At 37.8% G+C, this 24,099-nt stretch overlaps 1 protein-coding gene across 2 annotated transcripts in view; it reads right to left on the reverse strand.

Moving 5' to 3' along the window:
- Positions 1–24,099, reverse strand: part of POC5 (POC5 centriolar protein) — a 39,676-nt gene that overhangs the window by 11,440 nt on the left and 4,137 nt on the right. Inside the window, exons 3-9 of one of the 2 annotated variants that reach the window (XM_023510953.1) lie at positions 22,266–22,404; positions 20,493–20,576; positions 17,960–18,165; positions 16,009–16,185; positions 13,676–13,780; positions 11,354–11,533; positions 10,301–10,454 (exon numbers count right to left, since the gene is read on the reverse strand). In XM_023510953.1, the coding sequence (XP_023366721.1) occupies positions 10,301–10,454; positions 11,354–11,533; positions 13,676–13,780; positions 16,009–16,185; positions 17,960–18,165; positions 20,493–20,576; positions 22,266–22,404 (1,045 nt within the window). The remainder of the gene's footprint in view (positions 1–10,300; positions 10,455–11,353; positions 11,534–13,675; positions 13,781–16,008; positions 16,186–17,959; positions 18,166–20,492; positions 20,577–22,265; positions 22,405–24,099) is intronic. The other variant, XM_023510954.1, reaches the window with a different exon arrangement.

Raw genomic sequence — 24,099 nt, forward strand, 5'->3', positions numbered from 1 at the left:
GTAGCTGGAATTATATATGGCTAATTTTTCTAGTTTTAGTAGAGATGGGTCTCACTCTTATTCAGGCTGGTCTAGAACTCCTGAGCTCAAGTGATCCTCTAGCCTCAGCCACCCAGAATGTGAGGATTATAGGCATGAACCACCACACTCAGCCAAAAAGATGGTTTTAAGGAAGAAAGAGGGCCAGAAGTAATTTTTCGAAGAGAGTTTTTAAAAGCTTTTAAAAAGCTGGGCGTCACCTGTGGCTCAGTGAGTAGGGTGCTAGCCCCATGTACCAAGGGTGGTGGGTTCAAACCTGGCCCTGGCCAAACCAGAACAGAAAAAATAGCTGGGCATTGTGGTGGGCACCTATGGTCCCAGCTACTCCAGAGGCTGAGGCAAGAGAATCGCCTAAGCCCAAGAGCTGGAGGTTGCTGTGAACTGTGATGCCATGGCACTGTACCGAGGGTGATAAACTGAGGCTCTGTCTCTAAAAAATAAAAAAATTTTAAAAAAGTTTTAAAAAAAGCTGTTATTGGCTTGGTGCTGTGGCTCATGCCTATAATCCTTGCATTCTGGGAGGCCAAGGCTGGAGGATACCTTTGAGCTCAGGAGTTTGAGACCAGCCTGAGCAAGAGCCAAGACCATGTTTCTACTAAAAACAGAAAAATTAGCTGGGTGTTGTGTGTGTGTGGGGCACCTGTAGTCTCAGCTACTAAGGAGGCTGAGGCAGGAGGAGTGCTTAAACGCAGGAGTTTGAGGTTGCTGTGAGCTAGGCTGACGCCACCACAGCGCTCTAGCCTGGGCAATAGAATGACACTGTCTCAAAAAAAAGGAAAGGAAAAAAGAAAAAAAAAAGTGTTATTAAAATGTCACAAAGCCTAATATCTTAGAGCAAATCTAGCATTAGATTACATTGAACCTTTGCCTTTGGTGGCTTTGCAGAGACTACTGCTAGTGTGTTTGCTACCCTTGTCATCTTTATTTCCTTTTGTCACGATAAACAAGGTACCAGGACATTCAACACAGTGGGGTTCTCAGTGCTTGCCTTGGCTCTTACAGTCATTAGCAGATGACTGTAGACTCAAAAGTAACAAGAGAAAAAAAATATCTTGTGCAATTATCAGAATATATTTTCTTAAAATCTGTTATGGATATTTGCCTGTAGAAGACATAGCTGTATCTAAATTTAAATTTTAAGATGATAAATTTATTAAGGTGGTAAAACAGTATCCTAAGTCAATTCACAACTTTTTTTTTATTTAGAGACAGTCTTACTTTGCCGCCCTTGGTAGAGTGTCATGGTCACAACTCACAGCAACCTCCAGCTCTTGAGCTTAGGTGATTCTCTTGCCTCAGCCTCCCAAGTAGCTGGGACTACAGGTGTCTGCGACAATGCCCGGCCATTTTTTGTTGTTGTTGTTGCAGTTTGGCCAGGGTCAGATTCGAACCCGCCACCCTTGGTACATGGGGCTGGCGCCCTACTCACTGAGCCACAGGCCCTGCCCCAATTCACAACTTTTTAAAGTAGGTTATAAGAAATGGATTTCTTATAATTGGATGTAAGTAGTTTTAATAACAAAAATTTATCACACAATTTTTACACAAGTAAAATATTTGACTTGTGAAACCCAGTATTTCCTCTAAGTAGACAATGAAATTCCTCAATTTAGTACTTGCCAATAATTAGAACTGTTTTTAGCAGTGACAGTTGAAAAAAAAACATTTACTGGAGAAATCAAGTACTGATTTGAGTATTAGTAAGATAAACTATTCAGCCTTGAGATTCTAAGTTTCTAAGTTGTTTATGGGCCACACACCAAAAGAAAGATTTTCCTTAACTCACTTCCATTCACAACATGTATGATTTAAATAATAATTGTTTGTTAGGTGGCGCTTGTCGCTCAGTGGGTAGCATGATGGCCCGATATACCAAGGGTGGTGGTTTCGAACCCAGCCCCGGCCAAACTGTAGTCCTAGCTACTTAGGAGGCTGAGGCAAGAGAATCGCCTAAGCCCAGGAGCTAGAAGTTGTTGTAAGCTGTGATACCACGCACTCTACTGAGGGTGACAAAGTGAGACTCTGTCTCAAAACAAGAAAATAATTAATTAATTAATAAGTGTTTGTTGATGCTTTAAAATGAAGGCATGGAAAGCACAGAGAAGTTACACTGGATTGAAATCATGTTAATGATGTTACAAAATGAAACTATCTTACTGATAAATAAGGTGTGAGTACCAAGTGGGATTCAACATGAGAGAATGCTACAACAATGTTCTTGTATTTGCATAAAACTTGGAAGGCTGACTTGAAGACTACAATAATCCTGTCACAACCATCATCTTACGTGGTAAAGTACATTTTGTCTTTTAAAGTGCTTTCAAGTAGGGGCGGTGGCTATGGCTCAGTGGGTAGGGCTCTGGCCCCATATACTGAGGGTGGCAGGTTTAAACCTGGCCCCAGCCAAACTGCAACAAAAAATAGCTGGGTGTTGCGGCGAGTGCCTATAGTCCCAACTACTTGGGAGGCTGACACAAGAGAATCGCCTAAGCCCAAGAGCTGGAGGTTGCTGTGAGCTGTGATGCCACGGTATTCTACTGAGGGAGACAAAGTGAGACTCTGTCTCTAACAACAACAACAAAAAGCTTAGTTGAGGCATTTCTTAAAACTAGAATACAAGCAAATTTTTTTTTTTGAGACAGAATCTGACTTCGTTGCCCCTGGGAGCGTGCCATGGCATCATAGCTCACAGCAACCTCAGACTCTTGGGCTCAAGCGATTCTCTTACCTCAGCCTCTCAAGTAGCTGGGATTACAGGCGCCTGCCACAACACCCAGCTATTTTTAGAGATGGGGGTCTTGTTCATGCTCAAGCTGGTCTCAAACCTGTGAGCTCAGGCAATCCACTGCCTCGCCCTCCCAGAATGCTGGGATTACAGGCCTGTAGAATATAAGCAATTTTTTAAAATGGGAAACTTGTAAGTATATAAAAAATATACAGGGGCAGAGGCAGGATGGCAGACTGGAGCCAGCATTCCACAGAGGCTCCCATCCAGAAGGAGAGTTCAAAGACAGAAATTTAGCAAGTAAGCTGATGGTTTGGAGCTGAGCCAAGAGAGAAAGTTGAAGAACACACATCAACCCTGCTGAGGTGAACTGCGACCCCAAGGGTACAAACAAAAGGTACAAAATCCATCGCTAAGCCAACGGGATATCACAGTACTCCATACAAACAAGCGAGCAGAGTTCAAATGTCCTCCCATTCTATCCCACGGGAAAGACCCTCTAAAAACTGGACCTCCTACCCCTACTAGTTTGCCATGGCCCTCTCCTGCCAGGCATAAAACTGTATAAAACTGTATATATTCTCTACCTGCAATTTTGAACTCCCAGCACTCCCCTCCACTCTCACCTCGAGGTCTGGAAGCCTGTCCCCCATGGAGTCTAGATTCTTGGGCATTTTCTTGAAAGGTGTAGACAGGGCAAGTGCTGTTCTTGGTCTGTGCTGATTCTGCAGCATGGGAGTAAGGAGAGGAAGGTCAACTGAGAGGGAAGTATACAGGAGTGGCAATGCCCTGAGGCACAGAGCACCAGCCACAGGGGTGGGAATAGGGCTCACACCCCTGGGGCTATTCCGGACAGACATGCCCTGTCTCTCTGGGCAACCAGAGGAAGCTGGGCATCTTCTCTGGTGGCAGCCACTGGTAGAACGGATCTGGGACAGAAGTGTAGGCCGTGGGAGTAAAGGGTAGGCCTGAGGCGGTAGTGGCCTGGACGGAGCGCAGGGACCAGAATATGTGTGCAGAGATGGCAGACTCCCAGGGTGGAGCTGAGCCAGAGGACTGCTTCACTGAGCATAAGACACACCAGGCCCTCAGGGAATCATAGCTGAGACAAAGGTGGGCAGGCAGAGGCTGGAACTGACAGCTGAGTGTGAGCTCTAACCACACTCGCCCAAACACAAACTGCAGCCAAGACTAGGTCTGAACCAGAGGAATATAACTGGGACAGAAATAAATTCTGTGAAGTTGTTCTGTCCTGTTCTGCCAGCAACATGAATCAGGGGTGGGACTGGAACTGAGTGAACCACCCCAGCCTCCATTAAGCACCTAAGATTGTCAGGCCTCACCTCCCCCTGACAGATAGTGGCAGAGAGTAGAGGCCTGGCTGAGGAGACACAGATCGCCCTCTGACTCAGGTGGTTGTAAACCCCTGGAGCATCTGCTCATTGGAAGGAACTGGGTCACAGCCATGTGGGGTTACTAGTGACTGGATGTGACAGAGGTGCAAGGTGGGGAAGGAGGCATCGATCTTCCCAGACTAATTTATTTGCTGGGTGGGTCCTTCTGACCTCACGGGGCACTGGAGCCAGTCATACTTGAGCTGCCAACAGACACCTGCTAAAGACGTCTGTTGCCAAAGACCTTTTGAACTCTCCCACCTGAGACCAGTGCTGACTGGAACAATTGATTTGGACCTCTTGAACTGGGCCAATCACCCGAGGACCATCCAAAGTGGTACCCAGGGTGTGTGGTTGTGGGAAGGTTTGATTTTCCTTTTCTAATTGTTGCCTGTGGGGGGTGGAGTGACTTAATTGCTGGTATTTCTCCACAGCTGAGACTTCAACCCAGAGTAACTGATTCACTAGGGTAGGACAGAGACCAGCTGAAAACAAGACAGAGCCACTTAGCCCCACCACACCAAGTAGACCCCAGTTTATCAGGCCATAGCACTATACGGGTCCTTGGCAAAGCTCTAGGGGAAATGGTACAGACATTAGTCCCAGCTTTTGGGCAAAGGGCTGGTTAATCACTACTCCTGGAGCCCCCAACCCAACTTCTCCTATCTGCTCATCTAGCCAAACAGTGTAAAATAAGCAGGGGGCAGAATCAGCAGAAAAACTCCAGCAACATGAATAACTAGAGTAGATCAACCACCCCAAGGAAAAATATGGCAGATGCAACTGAAGATCTCATCCATAAACAGATGGCTGAGAGGTCAGAAATCAAATTCAGAATCTGGATTGCAAATAAGATTAATAGAATAGAGGCAAAGTTAGAATTAGAAATTTAAGGAGCATTTCAACACCACTTAATGCATTTTTTCTACAGTAAATAAAGTGTGGACATCAGAAAAATCACAATTAAGTGCTGAGACTTTGAAAGCCATTTTATGTGTGAAATATAATTTAACAAATTCTTGTGAAAAATTTCATGACCTTTTAAGCAATGACAGCAATCTACTAAAAAAATTCACTCAAATGAGAAATATGCCAAAGAATAAAATAATACTATACATTTTTAATGTATATTTGTAAATTGTACTTATGTTGAAATTCAAAAAAAATATTACAATACTATTTTTGCATTCTATGAAAATTTTTGTTGCTCCATATAGACCAAATTTTTAATTAAGATCCTCCCCACCCCCAATGGTGTCCCGTTTTACCAATCTTAAAATCTGGTCACCTTACTCTAAAGAGGCACAGGTTGGCTGACTAGATACAGGCCAGATATCTGCTGTATACAAGAATCTCATCTGACCTTAAAAGATAAATATAGACTCAGGGTGAAGGGATGGTTATCTATATTCCAGGCAAAAGGCAAGCAGAAAAAAGCAGGTGTTGCAATTTTATTTGTAGACACAATAGCAGACACTATAGGCTTCAAACCAACAAAAGTTAGCAAGGATAAGGATGGTCACTTCATATTTGTTAAGGGTAATACCCAATATGATGAGATTTCAATTATTAATATTTATGTACCTCTGGTTCTAAGAGACACTCTTAGAGTGTTATAAGAGACAATCTAATAGGCATGAGCACCTTGATTTCTTCCAGCTACATCATAGTCAGAGATTTTAACACTCCTTTGGCAGTGTTGTTGGATAATCCTCCAATAAGAAGCTAAGCAAAGAAATTTTAGATTTAAACTAACCCATTCAACATTTGGATTTAACAGACATCTACAGAACATTTCATCCTAATAAAACTGAATACACATTTTCCTCATCAGCCTACGGAACATACTCCAAAATCGATCACATCTTAGGTCATAAGTCTAACCTCAGCAAATTTAAAATAATAAAAATTATTCCTTGCATCTTCTTGGACTATCATGGAATAAAAGTTGAACTCCGTAACAACAGGAATCTGCAACTCATACAAAAACATGGAAGCTAAATAACCTTATGCTGAATGATAGCTGGGTTATAGACAAGATTAAGAAGGAAATTATCAAAATTTTGGAACAAAATGATAATGACACAAATTATCAGAACCTCTGGGATACCATAAGGGCAGTCCTAAGGGGGAAATTTATAGCATTGCAAGCCTTCCTCAAGAAAATAGAAAGAGAGGAAGTTAACAACTTAATGGGACATCTCAAGCAACTGGAAAAGGAAGAACATTCCAATCCCAAACCCAGCAGAAGAAAAGAAATAACCAAAATTAGAGCAGAATTAAATGAAATTGAAAAGTAAAGGATTATACAACAGATCAATAAATCAAAAAGTTGGTTTTTTGAAAAGGTCAATAAAATAGACAAACCTTTGGCCAACCTAACCAGGAAAACAAGAGTAAAATCTCTAATTTTGTCAATCAGAAATGGTAAACATGAAATAACACAGCCTTCAGAAATTCAAAAAATCGGATACTCCAGTCTACTAAAAATAGAAAAATTAGCCAGAGACTGTGGCAGATGCCTGTGCTCTCAGCTACTCAGGAAGCTGAGGCAGGAGGATTGCTTGAACTCAGGAGTTGGAAGTTGCTGTGAGCTAGGCTGATGCCATGGCACTCTAGCCTGGGCAACAGAGTAAGATTCTGTCTCAAAAATAGGGAAGAGTGGAGGAGAGCAAAAAAGAATCATACCTGATTTCTTTTTATTAGTTATGTTACTTTAGGCAAGTTATCTGATCTCTCTGAGCATCAGCTTCCTAGTTGTTAAGACTGGCGCAGTAGAAGTGCCCTGAGGGTAAGGGAGGAGTGGAGGGGCTGAGGAGGACATAAAAAAAAATTCAAAAAATCCTTAATGAATATTATAAAAAACTTTATTCTCAGAAATATAAAAATCTGAAGGAAATTGACCAATACTTGGAAGCATGCCACCTTCTAAGAATTAGAGAAAATGAAGTGGAAATGTTGAACAGGCCTATATCAAGTTCTGAAATAGCATCAACTATACAAAACCTCCCTAAAAGGAAAAGCCAGGGACCAGATGGCTACACATCAGAATTCTACCAAAGCTTTAAAGAGGAACTAGTACCTATATTACTTAACCTTTTCCAAAATATAGTAAAAGAAGGAATACTACCCCACACATTCTATGAAGCAAACATCACCTTGATCCCCAAATGAGGAAAAGACCCAACAAGAAAAGAAAATTATAGACAATATCACTAATGAATATTAATGCAAAAATATTCAACAAGATCCTAACAAGCAGAATCCAGGAACACTTCAAACAAATTATACACCACAACCAAGTGGGTTTTATCCCAGGGTCTCAAGGCTGGTTCAATATATGTAAATCTATAAATATAATTCAGCACATAAACAAATTAAAAAACAAAGACCATATGATTCTCTTGATTGAAGCAGAAAAAGCTTTTGGTAATATCCAGCATCCCTTCATGACCAGAACACTTAAGAAAATTGGTGTAGAAGGGACATTTCTTAAACTGATAGAGACCATCTCCAGCAAACCCACAGCCAATATCATATTGAATGGAGTTAAATTGAAATCATTTCCACTCAGATCAGGAACCAGCAAAGTTGCCCATTGTCTCCACTGCTCTTTAACATTGTAATGGAAGTTTTAGCCATTGCAATTAGGGAGGAAAAGGCGATCAAGGGTATCCATATAGGGTCAGAAGAGATCGAACTTTCACTCTTCACAGATGATATATGATTGTATATCTGGAAAACACCAGGGATTCTACTACAAAACTCTTAGAAATGATCAAGGAATACAGCAGCATCTCAGGTTACAAAATCAACACTCATAAATCACTAGCCTTTATATATATCAACAACAGTCAAGCTGAAAAAAACAGTCAAGGATTCTATTCCGTTCACAGTAGTGCCAAAGAAGATGAAATATTTGGGAATTTACCTAATAAAGGATGTGAAAGAGCTCTATAAAGACAACTATGAAACTCTAAGAAAAGAAATAACTGAAAATGTTAACAAATGGAAAAACATACCATGCTTATGGCTGGGAAGAATGAACATTGTTAAAATGTTCATACTACCCAAAACAATACATAATTTTAATGTAATCCCTCATAAAGGTCTACTGTCATAGCTTCAAGATCTTGAAAAAATAATACTTCATTTTATATGGAATCAGAAAAAAACCTTGAATAGCCAAGACATTACTCAGAAATAAAAACAAAGCAGGAGGAATCACACTACCAGACCTCAAACTATACTATAAATTGATAGTGATCAATACAGCATGGTACTGGCACAAAAACAGAGAGGTAGATGTATGGAACAAAATAGAAAACCAAGAGTTGCACACAGCTATTTACCATTATCTGATCTTTGACAAGCCAATTAAAAACATTGAGTGGGGAAAAGATCCCCTATTTAACAAATGGTGCTGGGTGAACTGGCTGGTGACCTGTAGAAGACTAAAACTGGATCCACACTTTTCACCATTAACTAAGATAGACTCTCACTGGATTAAAGATTTAAACTTAAGACATGAAACTATAAAAATACTAGAGGAAAGTGTAGGGAAAACACTTGAAGAAATCAGCCTGGGGTGAATATTTCATGAGGAGGATCCCCTAGGCAATTGGAGCGACATCAAAAATACACTACTGGGACCTGATCAAACTAAAAACCGGCACAGCCAAGAATATAGTAAGTAACGCAAGCAGACAGCCCTCAGAATGGGAGAAGATATTTGCAGGTTATGTCTCTGACAAAGGTACTAACCAGAATCCACAGAGAACTCAAACGTATTAGCAAGAAAAGATAAGTGATCCCATTTCAGGGTGGGCAAGGGACGTGAAGAGGAACTTCTCTGAAGAAGACAGGCGCATGGCCTACAGACACATGAAAAAATGCTCATCATCCTTAATCATCAGAGAAATGCAGATCAAAGCAACTTTGAGATATCATCTAACTCCAGTAAGATTAGTCCATATCACAAAATCCCACAACCAGAGATGTTGGCATGGATGTGGAGAAAAGGGAACACTTTTACACTGCCGGTGGGTATGCAAACTAATGCATTCCTTTTGGAAAGATGTTTGTCGAAGACTTATAGAACTAAAAATAGACCTGCCATTTGATCCTACAATTACTCTACTAGGTATATATCCAAAAGACCTAAAATCACACTACAACAAAGATATTTGTACCAGAATGTTTATTGTAGCCCAATCCATAATTGCTAAATCATGGAAGAAGCCCAAATGCCCAATGACCCATGAATGGATCAATAAATTGTGGTATATGTACACCAAGGAATATTATTCAGCCTTAAAGAAAGACAGAGACTTTACCTCCTTCATGTTTACATGGATAAAGCTGGAACATACTCTTCTTAGCAAAGTATCTCAAGAATGGAAGAAAAAGTATCCAGTGTACTCAGCCCTACTATGAAACCAATTTATTGCTTTCATATCAAATTATATGCCCAAGAATATGAGGAAAGGGGAGAGGAAGGGGAAGTGAAGGGGGAGGATGGGTGGAGGGAGGCTGATTGGTAGGACCACGCCTATGGTGCACCTTCCAACCGTATATGTGAAACTTTCTAAATGTAGAATATAAATGTCTTAACACAATATCTAAGAAAATGCAATGAAGGCTATGTTAACCAGTTTGATGAAAATATTTCAAATTGTATATAAAACCAGAACACTGTACCCCATGACTGCATCATTAATGTACACAGCTATGATTTAATAATAAAAAAAAAAGAATATATAATCAACAAACTAGTCCAAGAAATTTGTCTACTTGGGAAAAAATAAAAATAGACATTTTATATTTAAAAGGCATTAAAATTATAGTTGAAGGAGCCTTAAAATAATGTTATATATTAAAAGCATTACTTTAACAGTTAGCTTAAATGCTTAGGAGCTGACAGTTTTCTTGATCAGATCGTGATCAGATCTAAGATATCATAAGCACCTGTGACTGAGCTTATTTTCACAGCAGACTTCATGACACTGTGAAACTGAAAATATCACTACCTGGATGAAACATCTCCATTGCAGAATATTCATACCAGACACTATAGAAATCACCCAAATCTCCTCAAATCCTTTCTTGAAAGTAGGCAGAGAATCTTCAATAAAATACAAACCTGTATCATTTTTGTTTTGAAACATAGTCATGGCTTCAAGATTTAATGCACATACACCCCTCATGAAAGCTTTTTTCATGGAATCTTCAAAGTGCTCTTTTTCATGTTGCATTCTTTGAATCTCAGCTTTTGCATTTTCCAAAGCACCAGTTAACTAAAATACGGAGAATCAGAAAAAAAAGAAAACAATTTGAGATACAAAGAGGAATATTATAGTTGAAAAACAGACTTACACTGTGAGGTTATTCTTATGTGACATACTAACAACACTTTCCCTCTTTTGTGTCTCAATTTATTTTAAAAGATACATCTTGTCTCTATTAACTCCATCAACAGATCATGCTCATTCCTAACCACAAAGTCAAGGCTCAACTAAGGGGAATTTTATACCAGTCTCACTGAAGATTGATGATATGTTTTCATTTTGCAAAAAGATATGTTATTTCTTACCATAAAACTTTTATCTGGCATAATAAACAAAACACATTAAGAGTCATAGACAGTCTGAGTCCCTTCAGAAAACTAAGTACCTGCAATATTAACAGAATTTTTAAAAAGTAAGTGTTATCTATAGAATGTGAAGTGGAGTGATGTTATATGCAAACACACTTTTCTGTAGACCAAAGCTAAGGAGACTACATATATTTTTTGTATGTCATTTTGAATTACAGAAAATTATTTTTATTAAGAAATTGATTTTTAATGTTAGGAATTTACTGCTGTAATAATGAAAATCTTTTTCCCTTTAATATTTGACTTTAAGAGGCCTACTGCATTCTTTAGAATGTCTTTATTTCATTTTAGGTCCTAAATATTTTCCCATGGAAACACTATCATGATCAAACATCAATGGGGAAATAGTTTTAATTTACGTACAACTGCTTTCTATCAAGCTTTTAAGAACCTAGTTTATTTCAATTAACACAAGGATAAACATTTTTGGTTTTTGTCTTTACTCTTGGCTACATAAAGACCAAAAGAGAAGTTTAACTATAAATTAACAGTCTACCCATCTTTTTACTATATTAAAAAAAGTTAAAAGTTAAAGTTTACCATAGCAATTTTGGTTTCATAATCATTGGAAATCTGGACACAAACTTCTTCAGCTCTTGCTTGACAAGCTCGCTCCACCACATCTTTCCATTGCTTTTGTATTATGGAACGCCAGCCTTTCCAGACTTTCTTCACTAAATTTCTCTGGAAGTACTGGTCAGCTAGTTTATCTTCATAGACCTAAATGAAAGTAATATGCAACCTCAAAAACACAGTGATAAATATACTGCTAGTAATAATAACATAACCTGGTGGTAGGGGTACCATTTAATCCTGTGTAATCACATTATTCTCATCTTGCACATGGGAGAGCAGGCGACAGAGGTTACCTAACCTTCCTGCATCACACTAGTAGGCACGGTAAAGCTAGACCTGCCTGACTGTAGAGGCTGAGCTCTTACCCATGACATCATTGCTTTATGTAACTAATCAAATCAGGGGAAAGAGAAAAAAGCCGAACGAGAAAAAATGAGTATATGCCACTTGCCATCTTAGCTACAAATGTGGATGACTTTGGGGGGATAGCATAACCAGGAGAATAACAAAAGAGTTGCTGGAAAGCAAAAATAAAAGGGACGGCTGTGGCTTCAGATGACACCACTTTCTCTTTGGCTTGGTGGCCACTACCTCATAAGCAGGATGAATTTATGCCACCATATATAACGCCAACCTGATTTAAATAGGAATATATATCTTTTATCAATGACTTTAAATTCTTTTGAAAACATAGTTCCCATTCTCAATTTTCTTAAATTTGAAGAACTATCCAGAAGTGATGGATAGTCAACTATTCTAGCTAACATTTAACAATAAATACGTATCCTCATTATGCCATTTGACAAATAACTTTCAAAATGTAGCATACTCATTTTTAACAGCTCATTTCAATATGATTAATGTAGATTTAATATATAGGGATTAGTAAAAAAAAAAATGAAAACACTAGGAAGTATTCTTAAAGGAGAAATCCTATTCCACAATGCAGGCTGAGCATCCCTAACCCCCAAATCCAAACTTTGAGTGCGGATTTGATGCTACAAGTAGAAAATTCTATACATATGTACTCAACACAAACTTTGTTTCAATAACAAAATCGTTAAAAAATATCATGTACAGTTACCTTTAGACTATGTGTATAAGGTGGATATGAAATATAAATGAATTTCATGCTTAGACTTGGGTCTCATACTCAACATACTGCATTTTATATATGAAAATATTTCAAAATCTCAAACAGCCTGAAATCTAAAACATCTAGTCCCAGGCATTTTGGATAAGGGATACTCAACCCATAATAGCTTTTTTCCCTAAATATTAACCTCCTGAAAGCTAAATAAATGCTCAGAGATTATTGCTCACATGAAAAAAAAAATCCATCGTCTATATTGTGGATCTCTCTTTTTTTTTGAGACGGAGCCTCAAGCTATCCCTCTGGGTAGAGTGCCATGGCATCACGCTCATAGCAACCTCCAACTCCTGGGCTCAAGCGAGTCTCCTGCCTCAGCCTCCCAAGTAGCTGGGACTACAGGTGCCCGCCACAACGCCTGGCCATTTTTTGGTTGCAGCCATCATTGTTGTTTGGCGGGCCTGGGAACCTGCCACCTTAGGTGTATGTGGCTGGCGCCTTAGCCGCTTGAGCCACAGGCACCAAGCCTGTACTCTGTCTTCTTGTGGGAGATCTCATACACATGTACATGGAAGTCTTTCTCAGCTCACTATTTACTTTGAAATACTGACTCAACTCTTATTTAATTAAAATGAAAGATGTTCAAGTTTAAATGATATACTACAAACTAAGGATAACTTTTAGAAAGCTCTAAAAAGCTCTACAGACATGGCTTTCTTTAATTTTTAATTACAGGCAAGTCTATACAACAGATATTTGCACTACTTTTTAATGTATAAACACAGTAATGCCTCTTTATGAAAAAGTATTCAGGCATCTTAAAAGTAGAGACAATATGGGATGCACATGACATGTTAAGGATTATACATTTTCTCCATATCTGAGGTCACATTTGCTAAAAGGGTTCCATTACCAGGGCATTTGTAGTTTAGGTTAGGTGCAATCCTTATTAATCTTCTCTGAAGCAGCAAATAATATATATATATGTGTGTGTATGTGTAATGTATACACCCATATACATAAAAATAAAATATGTATCTCATATGTCTATGAAAACTAAGAGGTAGTTTTTCTAAACTATACTTAGAGAAAACATATCTTTCTTAGACTTTAACAAGAGTTCTAATACGTGACCCTAAACCCTTCTGAGTTCAGAGTCTAATGTCCATCAGTGGTCTTCTCTTTTTTATACTTACATCCTGTTTGGATTTGATATGGCCAATTTGCCAGTGGAAGAATGTTCTCATCAACTCCATCTTTTCCTTCTGCTTGCCTATGCCATGGGACAAGCTAGAAATCACCTGTAAACAGCAATTAACTCAATTACTGTGATGTTACAAAAACAGCAATTGGCAGAATGATTTTCTCATAGATCAAAAAAGTGCTATAGAAGAATAACTTTAGATCACTACTATACTGACCCATGATCCAGTTAACCTCATTACTACCTTTAAAAAGACTGACAAACTTCCCCATATGAACGCACTGAATATCAACAGATGAAGGGGAACAAAAGAGGAAAGAAATCATGATGTTATGTCTTGGTCCTCATTAGTAAAAGGTTTACGTACATGAAAATTAATATAGCTACTGACATTTAATTCAGGAAAAACAATTATACATTTGAAAGTTTTGTGACACATACAAAACCATTATTCACTAGACTTGAGGGCAGATGCCGGGTTTAAAATATCTTTCTAGACCCTACTACTTACCTTAGATACAGAAGTTTGTTGATACTGTTTAATGATTTTCTGGATTAAACACATTTGTAAAAGCAAGTAATGGTCATATTTAGATGCACTTCTTCAGTGATATTCTTGTTCTTAAGAAATCCTAGAAGGCTTTTCAATGTTAAGATAATATTCTCTCTTATATAACTGAATAACTGAAATACATTAGAACCTCTGTTACCTGTGTAACCTCTGACCACACGAGGGACTGCAACAAGCTGGTCAACATACAGAGGTGGGCAATGTAAGGAACTAGGTCTACTGTACTATGGTGCCTGTCTGGTCTATGAAAATCAGGTCAACTTAAGGAGGTGGTCAATGCAGGGAGGTGGTTAACTATGTATATTTCTAAAAATAGCCATATTAGAAAGAGATTTTATAAACTGGGCACTTTTACTAAGAGACATTTATTTGTTCTAATAGAACAATTCTAAGAGAACTAAGAGACAATTATTATTGTTCTTCCTTAAATAATTTCAAAATGGGAACATGTCTTGGACATTCTAAGACATCAGTAATATTCTATTTATTAAGCTGAATGGAGGTTTATGACTGTTACATAAACTGAATATATGGTGTCTATATTCTTTTTGTGTTGATACTTCAAAATAACCCTTAGAACGGAATTTTGAGGATAATAAATGACTGACATTAGTATCCATTGTTTTAAAAAAGCAGTCTACATAAATTATTCAATTTTATATCATATCCCACAAAACCAAAAGATATCCATATTTTTAAAAAACCCAAAACTTCATCAAGTTCATTAAAATACTTGAATGCTGCTTCTGTAGACAAGCAGCTGAGGTGCCTGCCACAAGTCTCTCTCCTCTGAAAGCTACCATCTTCTTATCCATAAATAGATGTGGGGGCCCATCATCAATTTCTTGCCCATCTGCTTTGTTTTAAGAATATCAGAAGGCAAAAAATTAACAAGAGACCTGAAGTTTACCCTTAAGTTTTTAAGAAACTAACAGAAAATGAAATGAGGTGTTCTCATTTAGACAGAATTTGAGGTGCTTGAAGCTGGGTGTGGCAGTATGCACCTAATGTCCCGGCTACTGAGGAGGGTGAGCTGGGAGGACTGCTTGAGCCCAGGAGATAGAGAATGCAGTATGCTGTGACCACACCCATAAACAGCCACTGCTCTCCAGCCTGGGCAATTGAGAATTTGGCTAAAAAAAAAGGGGGGGGAGTCTGAGTGTGGTGGCTCGCACCTGTAATCCCAGCACTTGGGAGGCTGAGGTGGGTGGATTGCCTGAGCTCATGAGTTTGAGACCAGCCTGAGCAAGAACAAAACCCCTTCTCAGAAAAATAGCTAGGTATTGTGGCAGTAGTTCCAGCTACTTGGGAGATTGAGGCAAGAGAATCTTAAGGCTTGAGCTCAAGAGTTTGAGGTTGCTATAAGCTGTGACACCATTGTACTCTATTGAGAGTGACAAAGTGAGATTCTGTCTCAAAAAACAAAACAAAATAAAGAAAAAAAAAGAATTTAAGATGCTTAAAATGATGCCCAAAGGGTTGTTTAAAATGTGGATAAAGCTGGTTCTGACGTTCTCTTAAGGGCAGTCAGAAACAAGACTTTAGAAAGTAAAAACTAGCGTACCTACAATTATACTCTTTAAAAAAAAAAATTTCACATCGACAAATCATAGTTGTATACATTTATGGAGTACAAGGCTACGTTTTGATTTATGTATACAAAGTATACACTCAGTAATCATTAGTTCTTAGAATTTATTACCTAGCAAAACATTTACTGAATCTCAGTTAAAAAGAGATATAGAAAAGAAGACCTCATCTTTTCTCCCAATGGAAATTTCGAAGGTTTTTTGCAGCTCCTTCAATTCATTGATCTGGTTTTGCAGCTGTTTTGAAAGTGCCGCATGTTTCTCTTTCTCTTTTCTCATTTCCATTCGGTGCCAGTCAATAAAATTAAGTTTCCATTTACTTAATTCGGATAGGACGTTTGTCTGAAAAAACAAATATACCGACAATTAAGCACTTTGTTCCTTTAATATCCATTCCTAAAACTACATTGAAATTAAGAAATGTGAAAATCAGACCAAGCAATCAACACAAGGAAGAGGGGAGAGGAAAAGGAAGGGTGATTGGTGGGAGGGGGGCATTTGGTGGGATCTCACCTAAAGTGTACAATGCAAAGGTATATTTCAAAATAACTCAGAGTAGATTATAAATGTCTTACCACAAAAGATAAGTGAGGTGATCCTTATGTTAATCAGGGTGATTTAAGCATTCCACATTGTATACCAAATCATCATGTTGTACCCCACAGATATATAATTATAATTTAAAAATTAAAAAAAAATCAGAACACACTAATGAAAAACATATGTAAGTTCAACAGTCACATTTCTTCACTGTTCACATTCACCATACCAGTGAAATTAATTTTTCTGACTTTAAGTAATTTTATCTGCAGTCCTGTTGTCACGAAAAAAATTTCAGACCTCATCACTAAGGCCCTTTGTTAATTCAAGGACTTAAGGTACACATAAAGACGGATCAGGGAAAAAAGAAACGGGATTACAGCCTAGGCTGAGCAGATGACCAGGCAGTTAGGTGGTGCCTGTGGCTCAAGGAGTAGGGCACCAGCCCCATATACAGGAGGTGTTGGGTTCAAACCCGGCCTCGGCCAAAAAATTGCAAAAAATAAAACAAAAACAAAACTCATATGACCAGGCAGTTATGAAAACCAGGGAGCTGATCCTTTCTCCCCCGTGAACCGTTTATCACAAGTTCACCTTACAACAAATTGCTGCATCTTTTCAAACTAAGTTGACAGGCCTAAGTAAAAATGTCAAATAAGCCTTTGTTATCAGAAAGTCTAGATATCAGGTATGGTTAACTGAACCGGTAACAATTTAAATGGTGGGAGGTAAGCTACTCCAATGGACTTAACGCTATTATTAGAAGTATGAATTTAAGCCTGGTCCAAAGAGGGAAAATGTTAAAACCTATGCTAAAAGATCCTTCCTAGAATTCAAAGTTCCAAATAATAATAGAAAAATATAATGTAATAATAGAAAATTTCTAATAATAGAAAAATATAATGTAAATGCCATAAATAGAGCTAACATGGCCATAATTTCTTCATGTATGTAAATGCTATTTAGTTTTCTCAAATTGTCATTTTCTCCATTTTCTAAAAAAAAAAATAGTAAAGAACTTGCCACCTCTGTAAAATTTTTGTTTTACTTTGAGGCCACTAACGTCACCAAAATAAAAATAAATTTTTAGAGACTTATCAGTTATACATGTGGTTGCTATAAGAGCGATTGCTAAAATCAGATCTTGTGTTTCACACAAAAGGAGACATTTCCATTTGTCATAACTAAGACATGGTAAAGGCTCAATATGCCTCAGTCTCTATAGGCTGAGCCTTTCAAAATATCTGAGAAATTCAGTGGAACATGTAGAGCTGTTCCAGCAGCTATTTAAAACCTGGCAACTGGAAGTATGGTTTTGGAACAGTCGCATCTCTGGGGAGCTTGAGAGAAATGCATAATGTGGGCCCTGCCAGAAACCTACTGAGTATGAAGCTGCAGTTTAACGGTATCCCCAGGTGACTCATAAGTACATGAAAGACTAAGAAGCACACTGGACTGATCTTCTCGGGAAACAAATGATTATTAAAAAACACTTTGTAATTCAAAGAAGAGAATAAACAGTACAATCAAAAGCAAAACTGCATTTTAAACAACTATACTCAAAAAACTGCAATACCTTAAGACCCGAACTCCAAAGATCAAGTACATTTTCCACCTTCTGAAGATTTTCATCAGAAAGAAGGAAATCGTTCACAACTGCTTCCTGGGCCTCTGCTTGACTAGAATTAGTTGCTGGTGAGGAAGAGTCAGCTAAAAGATGTGAACTGAAAAAATCCATGACTGGATGAGAAGGCTTCTTTGGTGATAATGCCGGTGACAACGCTAGAATAAAAAAAGTTATAGCAGTCAAGCTGAACTGAAGATTACTCAGATTGGTAAGGAATCATCTTAGAAGGGTAAAAGGTGTCTGCTACCTATGGAGGCTGAGAAAAATAGAGAGAAATTGCCTTTCAGGCGTACCTTAATTTGGCTATTTTTAAATTTCAGTATTGCTACTGATTTAGGGCTAACTGGTGTAAGACAGCCCCTACATCCCCCTCCCCTACACCAATAACCTCTATCCCAAAGAAGGATGATTCACATAACCAGATCCAACCTGAGCTGAAACTATTAGCATTCATATCAGATCACCTGGAATCAAGTGCTTTCTATGTTTCTATTATAAGAACATTATAAAAATTAGCTCTCATAATATATGTTAGCCTAAAATATAGGTATTATTATCTCCATTTTACCAATGAAGAAACTGAGGTTCAAAAAGGGTTGATTTACCAAGGTCATAGTGGTTGTATGTAGGTCACTGGTACTTTATATGTTTAACACTAAGATGGGTTTTAATAGTACTAAAATTCAACAATAAGTAGAAAGAGACTAGTAATTTTCAGAAACTCTGTTGTAAGGTGCCCTGGTAGTCTTCAGGACATACATGAGAAATACATACATCTCTCAATATGGTTGTACAGATATACATAACTCATCCCTTGTTCATATACAGGGACATGGGGGAGAGCCGAAGCCCCAAATAGAACTGGTGTCTATCTCTTAAAAAGCACAAAATAGAAAAGTTAACATTTTATCACACATTCATGCCAGAGTTATAGACTATTCATCATATCTCACAAATTTCACATTTGTTCTGAAGATTCTAATCATGAAGATGAAAGAACTTTCCTTTCTTCCTTACTGAATGCATTAAAGACAAATTTACTATAGAACTAGTTGCCTAAAAGTAAATCTTTCAAAAACTCTTTGCAAAATGGAAAATTATTCCTTAATAGTATATATGTTTGGCATAAAAAATATACCAAGGTTTGAGCTAGTCACACTACGAAACACTACCTCATGTTTTGAGGAAGGTTAAGAATCCCAAAGAACAGTGGAGTGGCTCATGTCTGTAATCCTAGCACTGAGAGACTGCAGTGGGAGGACTGCTTGAGCTCAGGAGATCGAGACAAGCCTGAGCAATGCAAGACACTGTCTAACAGAAAAAATGAGCCAGGTGCTGTGGTGGGTGCCTATAGTCCCAGATACTTGAGAGGCTGAGGCAAGAGAATCACTTGAACCTAGGAGTTTGAGGTTGCTGTGAGTTAGGCTGCTGATCCTGGGCAACAGAGTGAGACTCTGTCTCAAAAAACCAAAACAAAAAAGAAACCCAAAGAACAAGGTGGAATGACAAAATACATGAACATTCTCTTTCACTGGATTTGCCAACTAGATCCACACTCACAAGAAAAGTTGTAGGTTCTGCCTTGTAATTTAAAGAAGTTAACACATATATTCACCTTAAAAAAAAATAGAAGCATATAGCTTAATCTCTGATGGAAGGGCCATCAGCGATTATGTTGCCAAAGATTTTTATTCATAAATGAGGAAACTGAAGGACAGAGGCATTTCCTAAATGGTGGCTTATGTGGTTCCCACATTACATAACACTGCATCACAGAGTAAGAAAAAAATTAGATTTGTATTATTTTAATTATTTTGACTATGTAAAGGAAAAAGTCTCAATCTGATTCTAGGATGCTTTTGAAACTTCTTTAGCACCTGTCAACCTTTCCTTCCAACAAAGACAACTCAGGCATCAGGTTGAACACAACGTGCCCAGTAATACTTAGAATTTGGTATCTTTATTTTTATTGTATTTATTTTTATCATTACTTTCTATTCGCAACACGTGTATGTTAGTTTAACTTTATATTCTGTAATGACTAGTATAAAGTTTCATTTTAAGATGGACTTAACCTAAAAAGTGGACATATTCAACAAAAAACCCTAAATGATAGAATAGGTGGTGTAAAGATAGGACGAAAATCAGTATATTGGTACACAAATGCCTAAAAGATGGGAAAAGGGGCACTGGTTTATAAACACATTTAAATTAGCCAGACTATCTAATATCTCATTACATTTTTAAAATACTTGCCCTTTCACTTAGCAATTTTAAAAAAAGATACCACATATACTAAAATTCATTAACCTGTCTTATACTATTCTAGATTCATATAAAATTATTTTAAATGTTACCAAATTGGCAACAATAGCATTTTAAGATCCTGCCAATAAGTAAAATGCCAAAATTATTCCTCTTACTACGTGCAGAATATTCAACAAACCACAAAATGTTGTGACAAGCTAAGGAAAAGTCATACCTTCTGTCTTGGAATGACTTGAAATATTGAAATCAGATCCTTTTCTAACTTCCACTGGCATTTCTCTTAATTCAGAGTTCTCTCCTGCCAAAAGGAAAACTTGAAAAAATTAAACGGAACTACTCTTAAATGAAATGCTTAATCACACACACCTAATTCAAGAAGGTAGCAATACATAACATTTTAGAACAAACACAATGCAACATGCTGGCTCAGTGCCCATAGTTCAGTGGTTAGTGTGCCAGCCACCTACACCAAGGCTGGAGGATTGGAACCCGGCCTGGGACTGCTAAACAACAATGACACCTGTAACAAAAAAATAGTGGGGCATTGTGGCAGGTGCCTGTAGTCTCAGCTACTTGGGAGACTGAGGCAAGACAATTGCTAAAGGCCAAGAGTTGGAGGTTGCTATGAGCTGTGATGCCACAGCACTCTACTGAGGGTGACATAGTGAGACTCTGTCTCAAAAAAAAACAACATGCTGGGGACAGAGGAACACTAAGACTAAAAAGAAAGAAAAGAAACCCCAGACTAGAATGAGACTTATAATATCACTGATAAACTCCACCTCACACACCAAATATGGGTGAAAGGTAATTCAGCTGACCACAGCGTTCAACTCACAGAAGAGTTAAGTGGGTGAGTGACATTAGAAGGCAGAAAAGGATTCGCTATCTCATGACACTGGCTATTTTCAGAGGCCTGCTGCTTTTCTCTACCTGTAATCAAACTAAAGTGGCACTGGCTCTCCCGAATAAGGACTTCTTTGCTTCTATTTCAGGAAACTTTAGTTAATAAATGACAAAAAGGAAACTGGGAAAAACCTCAGGAGAATGGCTATGTTAAAAGCTTATATATACTTTACCAGCTTCAATACATCTTGGTCTTATACTAAGAGACTGCAATACCAAGAATGCAGAGAATGTGTGATGATAAGTTTACACAGTCCAACCTAACAATGGCCATTTGTGAAGCAGGATGTCCAAAGGATATCTAAGCTCACTGCATGTTGTATGTTTTAATCTCATATTGTTTTCTGGAAAAGACAGAGCATAAAATAAATACTACCTCATCTGGAAGAAAAGAGCTATAGTCTTAAACCCCAAATGATTACCTTAAAATGTTGAAGGGTTAGAGCAAGAAAAGGCCCCCTGTGTTGTATCACTGGGAACAACAGCACAGTAGTATTGTTGGTAATGGGAAAGGAAACAGGTTTTTCATAATCCCCTTAAGGGCAGGGGTATATGGGGCTATAATGCTTACTCACTTATTTAAATTTATTAGACAGTACACAGCACACTGAGTTCTCAGTAGTAATGAGAATAAACAACTTTCCTCCATGACCATGTAAATACTGCTGACAGAGTATTAGTGTGTGGTTCATAGAGTGCCTTCAGGGATGCCACCTCTGGACCATCCTGAATTTGGGGCTTAGGCAGTTAGTATTCGAGATGAGCTTGGCCTAAGATCATTGGAAGAAGTACTAAGGTGCACCTTACTCTTCTAAGAGACCACATTGCTAGGGTGTTGCTTTAGCTTTATTACTTTTCATCGAAGTAGGAGACAAATGAAGTCCACATTAAAATCCAGTTGCTTATGTAAGAGTCAGGAATAACAGGAAAATGAAAAATGTTCCCCCAGATGATAATGCTGCACACTAACGATTAAGAAGGCTCATTGATCTGGAAAGGCATTTTCATAATCCTAAGTCCGTTATCACTAATAAATTCAATAATACCTTAAATTAAGAGATATCTTTAAAAAATCCCTAACCTTGTTTATGAAGACTATCAGTTGCAGTAGGAGCTCTAACATCCGGCACCACTTCTCCCTTAGGGTGCGACGACTGGGAAGCACTGGATTCAATGTTTGGAGTGACTATAGCGTAACGAAGTAGTTCTTCATACTCTTCCTACGAGAAGCCAAGAACTGATAATTTATTATAAGTTACAATAGTATAATATATTCAACTACTGGATTTTTTTGTTTGTCAGAAATTTAATTACCATAAAAGAGTCACATGCTTGTCACAGTGCATTATACATTGCAAAGTACTGTAAATGTAGAGAGTGACTTGGGTTGAGTTTCAACCTTGACTTAAATATTTAACACAGATACACATGAGGTCAGACAATTAAGTTCACGAACTCGCCCTGGAAAAAGTGCTGCCTACCTCATTGCTGAATATCATTTATGGTCACCAGATGGCCAAGGGAAGTACTTCAAAGGTGACCACAGTGATAGTAAAGAATGAGGTGTGTAGCATTTTTTCTAGGATGAGTTCACAAACTTAATTGTCTGACCTCATGTGTGCAATAAATATCAGGTATTGCAAATATAGAAGCTTATGTATGTTAAAGCTGACAACAGAAGAGAAAGAGACTTTAGACACTTCAATCAGCAGAATCTCCTTCGGATTGCTATAGTACACACACTCTGTGAGTAATGTCCCCCTCATGATAATTAACACAGGTCTGAGTTCTGAACTTGTATTTTCTGATAGCAAATAAAAGTCAGTATTTCACATGATAGTTATCACTGAAGTAGAAGGCTATTAGAAAAAAAAATCAGTTAGAGTAGGCTATCACATTTCATTTACTTTTATAGTGACAAAACTATATAATTCTTTATTAAATGGATTAAAATATCCTTAAATTTTAAAGTATTCTTCCTGAGCCATATCAGTTTTCTAGTCATAACAATAAAAGGAAATTCCCCAATAGTTGGATAAACTGGGGCTATATACAAGATGGTCACTGGTTCCCACAAAACTGAATGTATGAATTATTTCTGATAAACCAATAAAATATATAAAATTTCAAGTGCAGAGACAGCAAATAGTCCAGCAGCATCCATTTTCCCTTTATTTCTTTAAGTTAATAAAGCCCCAGTGTTTGACGCTGACAAATGGCTATCTAGCTATGTTTCCCAGCCTTCCACCCACCCTTCTCTAGGTGTGGCCAAGAGACCTGGTCCTTAAGATTTGAATGGAAATGATGTGTACAGAGGTTTTTTATTTCTTCTTCAATTTAAAGCTTTGTCTCTTGTCAAAATGACAATCTGAGACTTTACAAGGTGTTTATCATTTAGTATAAATGAATTAATCAGTTCTTTCTTGAAGTGTGGATAAGGCAGAAGTGAAGGGTGCGGGAAAATACTGTTACCTAAAAAGACAGAACTCACTAGCTGGGAGAGGTGCCATATCAAAGGGACAGCTACAAGGAAACATCTATGTCACAATCCCATTTTACTTTTATCCTAGTAAACTTGCAGATATTTTTCCAATACTTTCCTAATTTCAAAATCCATCACTTCAGTTAACGGAACACGTTTGTTTCATAAAATATGTTCCTAAAGCTTTTCTCCTGTTATACACTGTGATACTAACAACTTACTCAGGCATAAACACAGTATCTAGCTTTTCCCCTCTTAAGTGATACAACTATAACGTGTAAGCTATACCATGTAGTTATTCTCTCATTTAAAGTCTACTTTAGAAATCTGAATCCATATTTTTGATGATGAAACATTTACAAATAAATGTAAAACATTTTATGTAAATACCGTATCTTCTATAGTCAATCAATCCATTTTATCTGTCAACGTG

The sequence above is a fragment of the Otolemur garnettii genome, unplaced genomic scaffold (genome assembly GCF_000181295.1).
Source record: "Otolemur garnettii isolate 467f Iridium unplaced genomic scaffold, OtoGar3 scaffold00017, whole genome shotgun sequence".
NCBI lineage: Eukaryota > Metazoa > Chordata > Mammalia > Primates > Galagidae > Otolemur > Otolemur garnettii.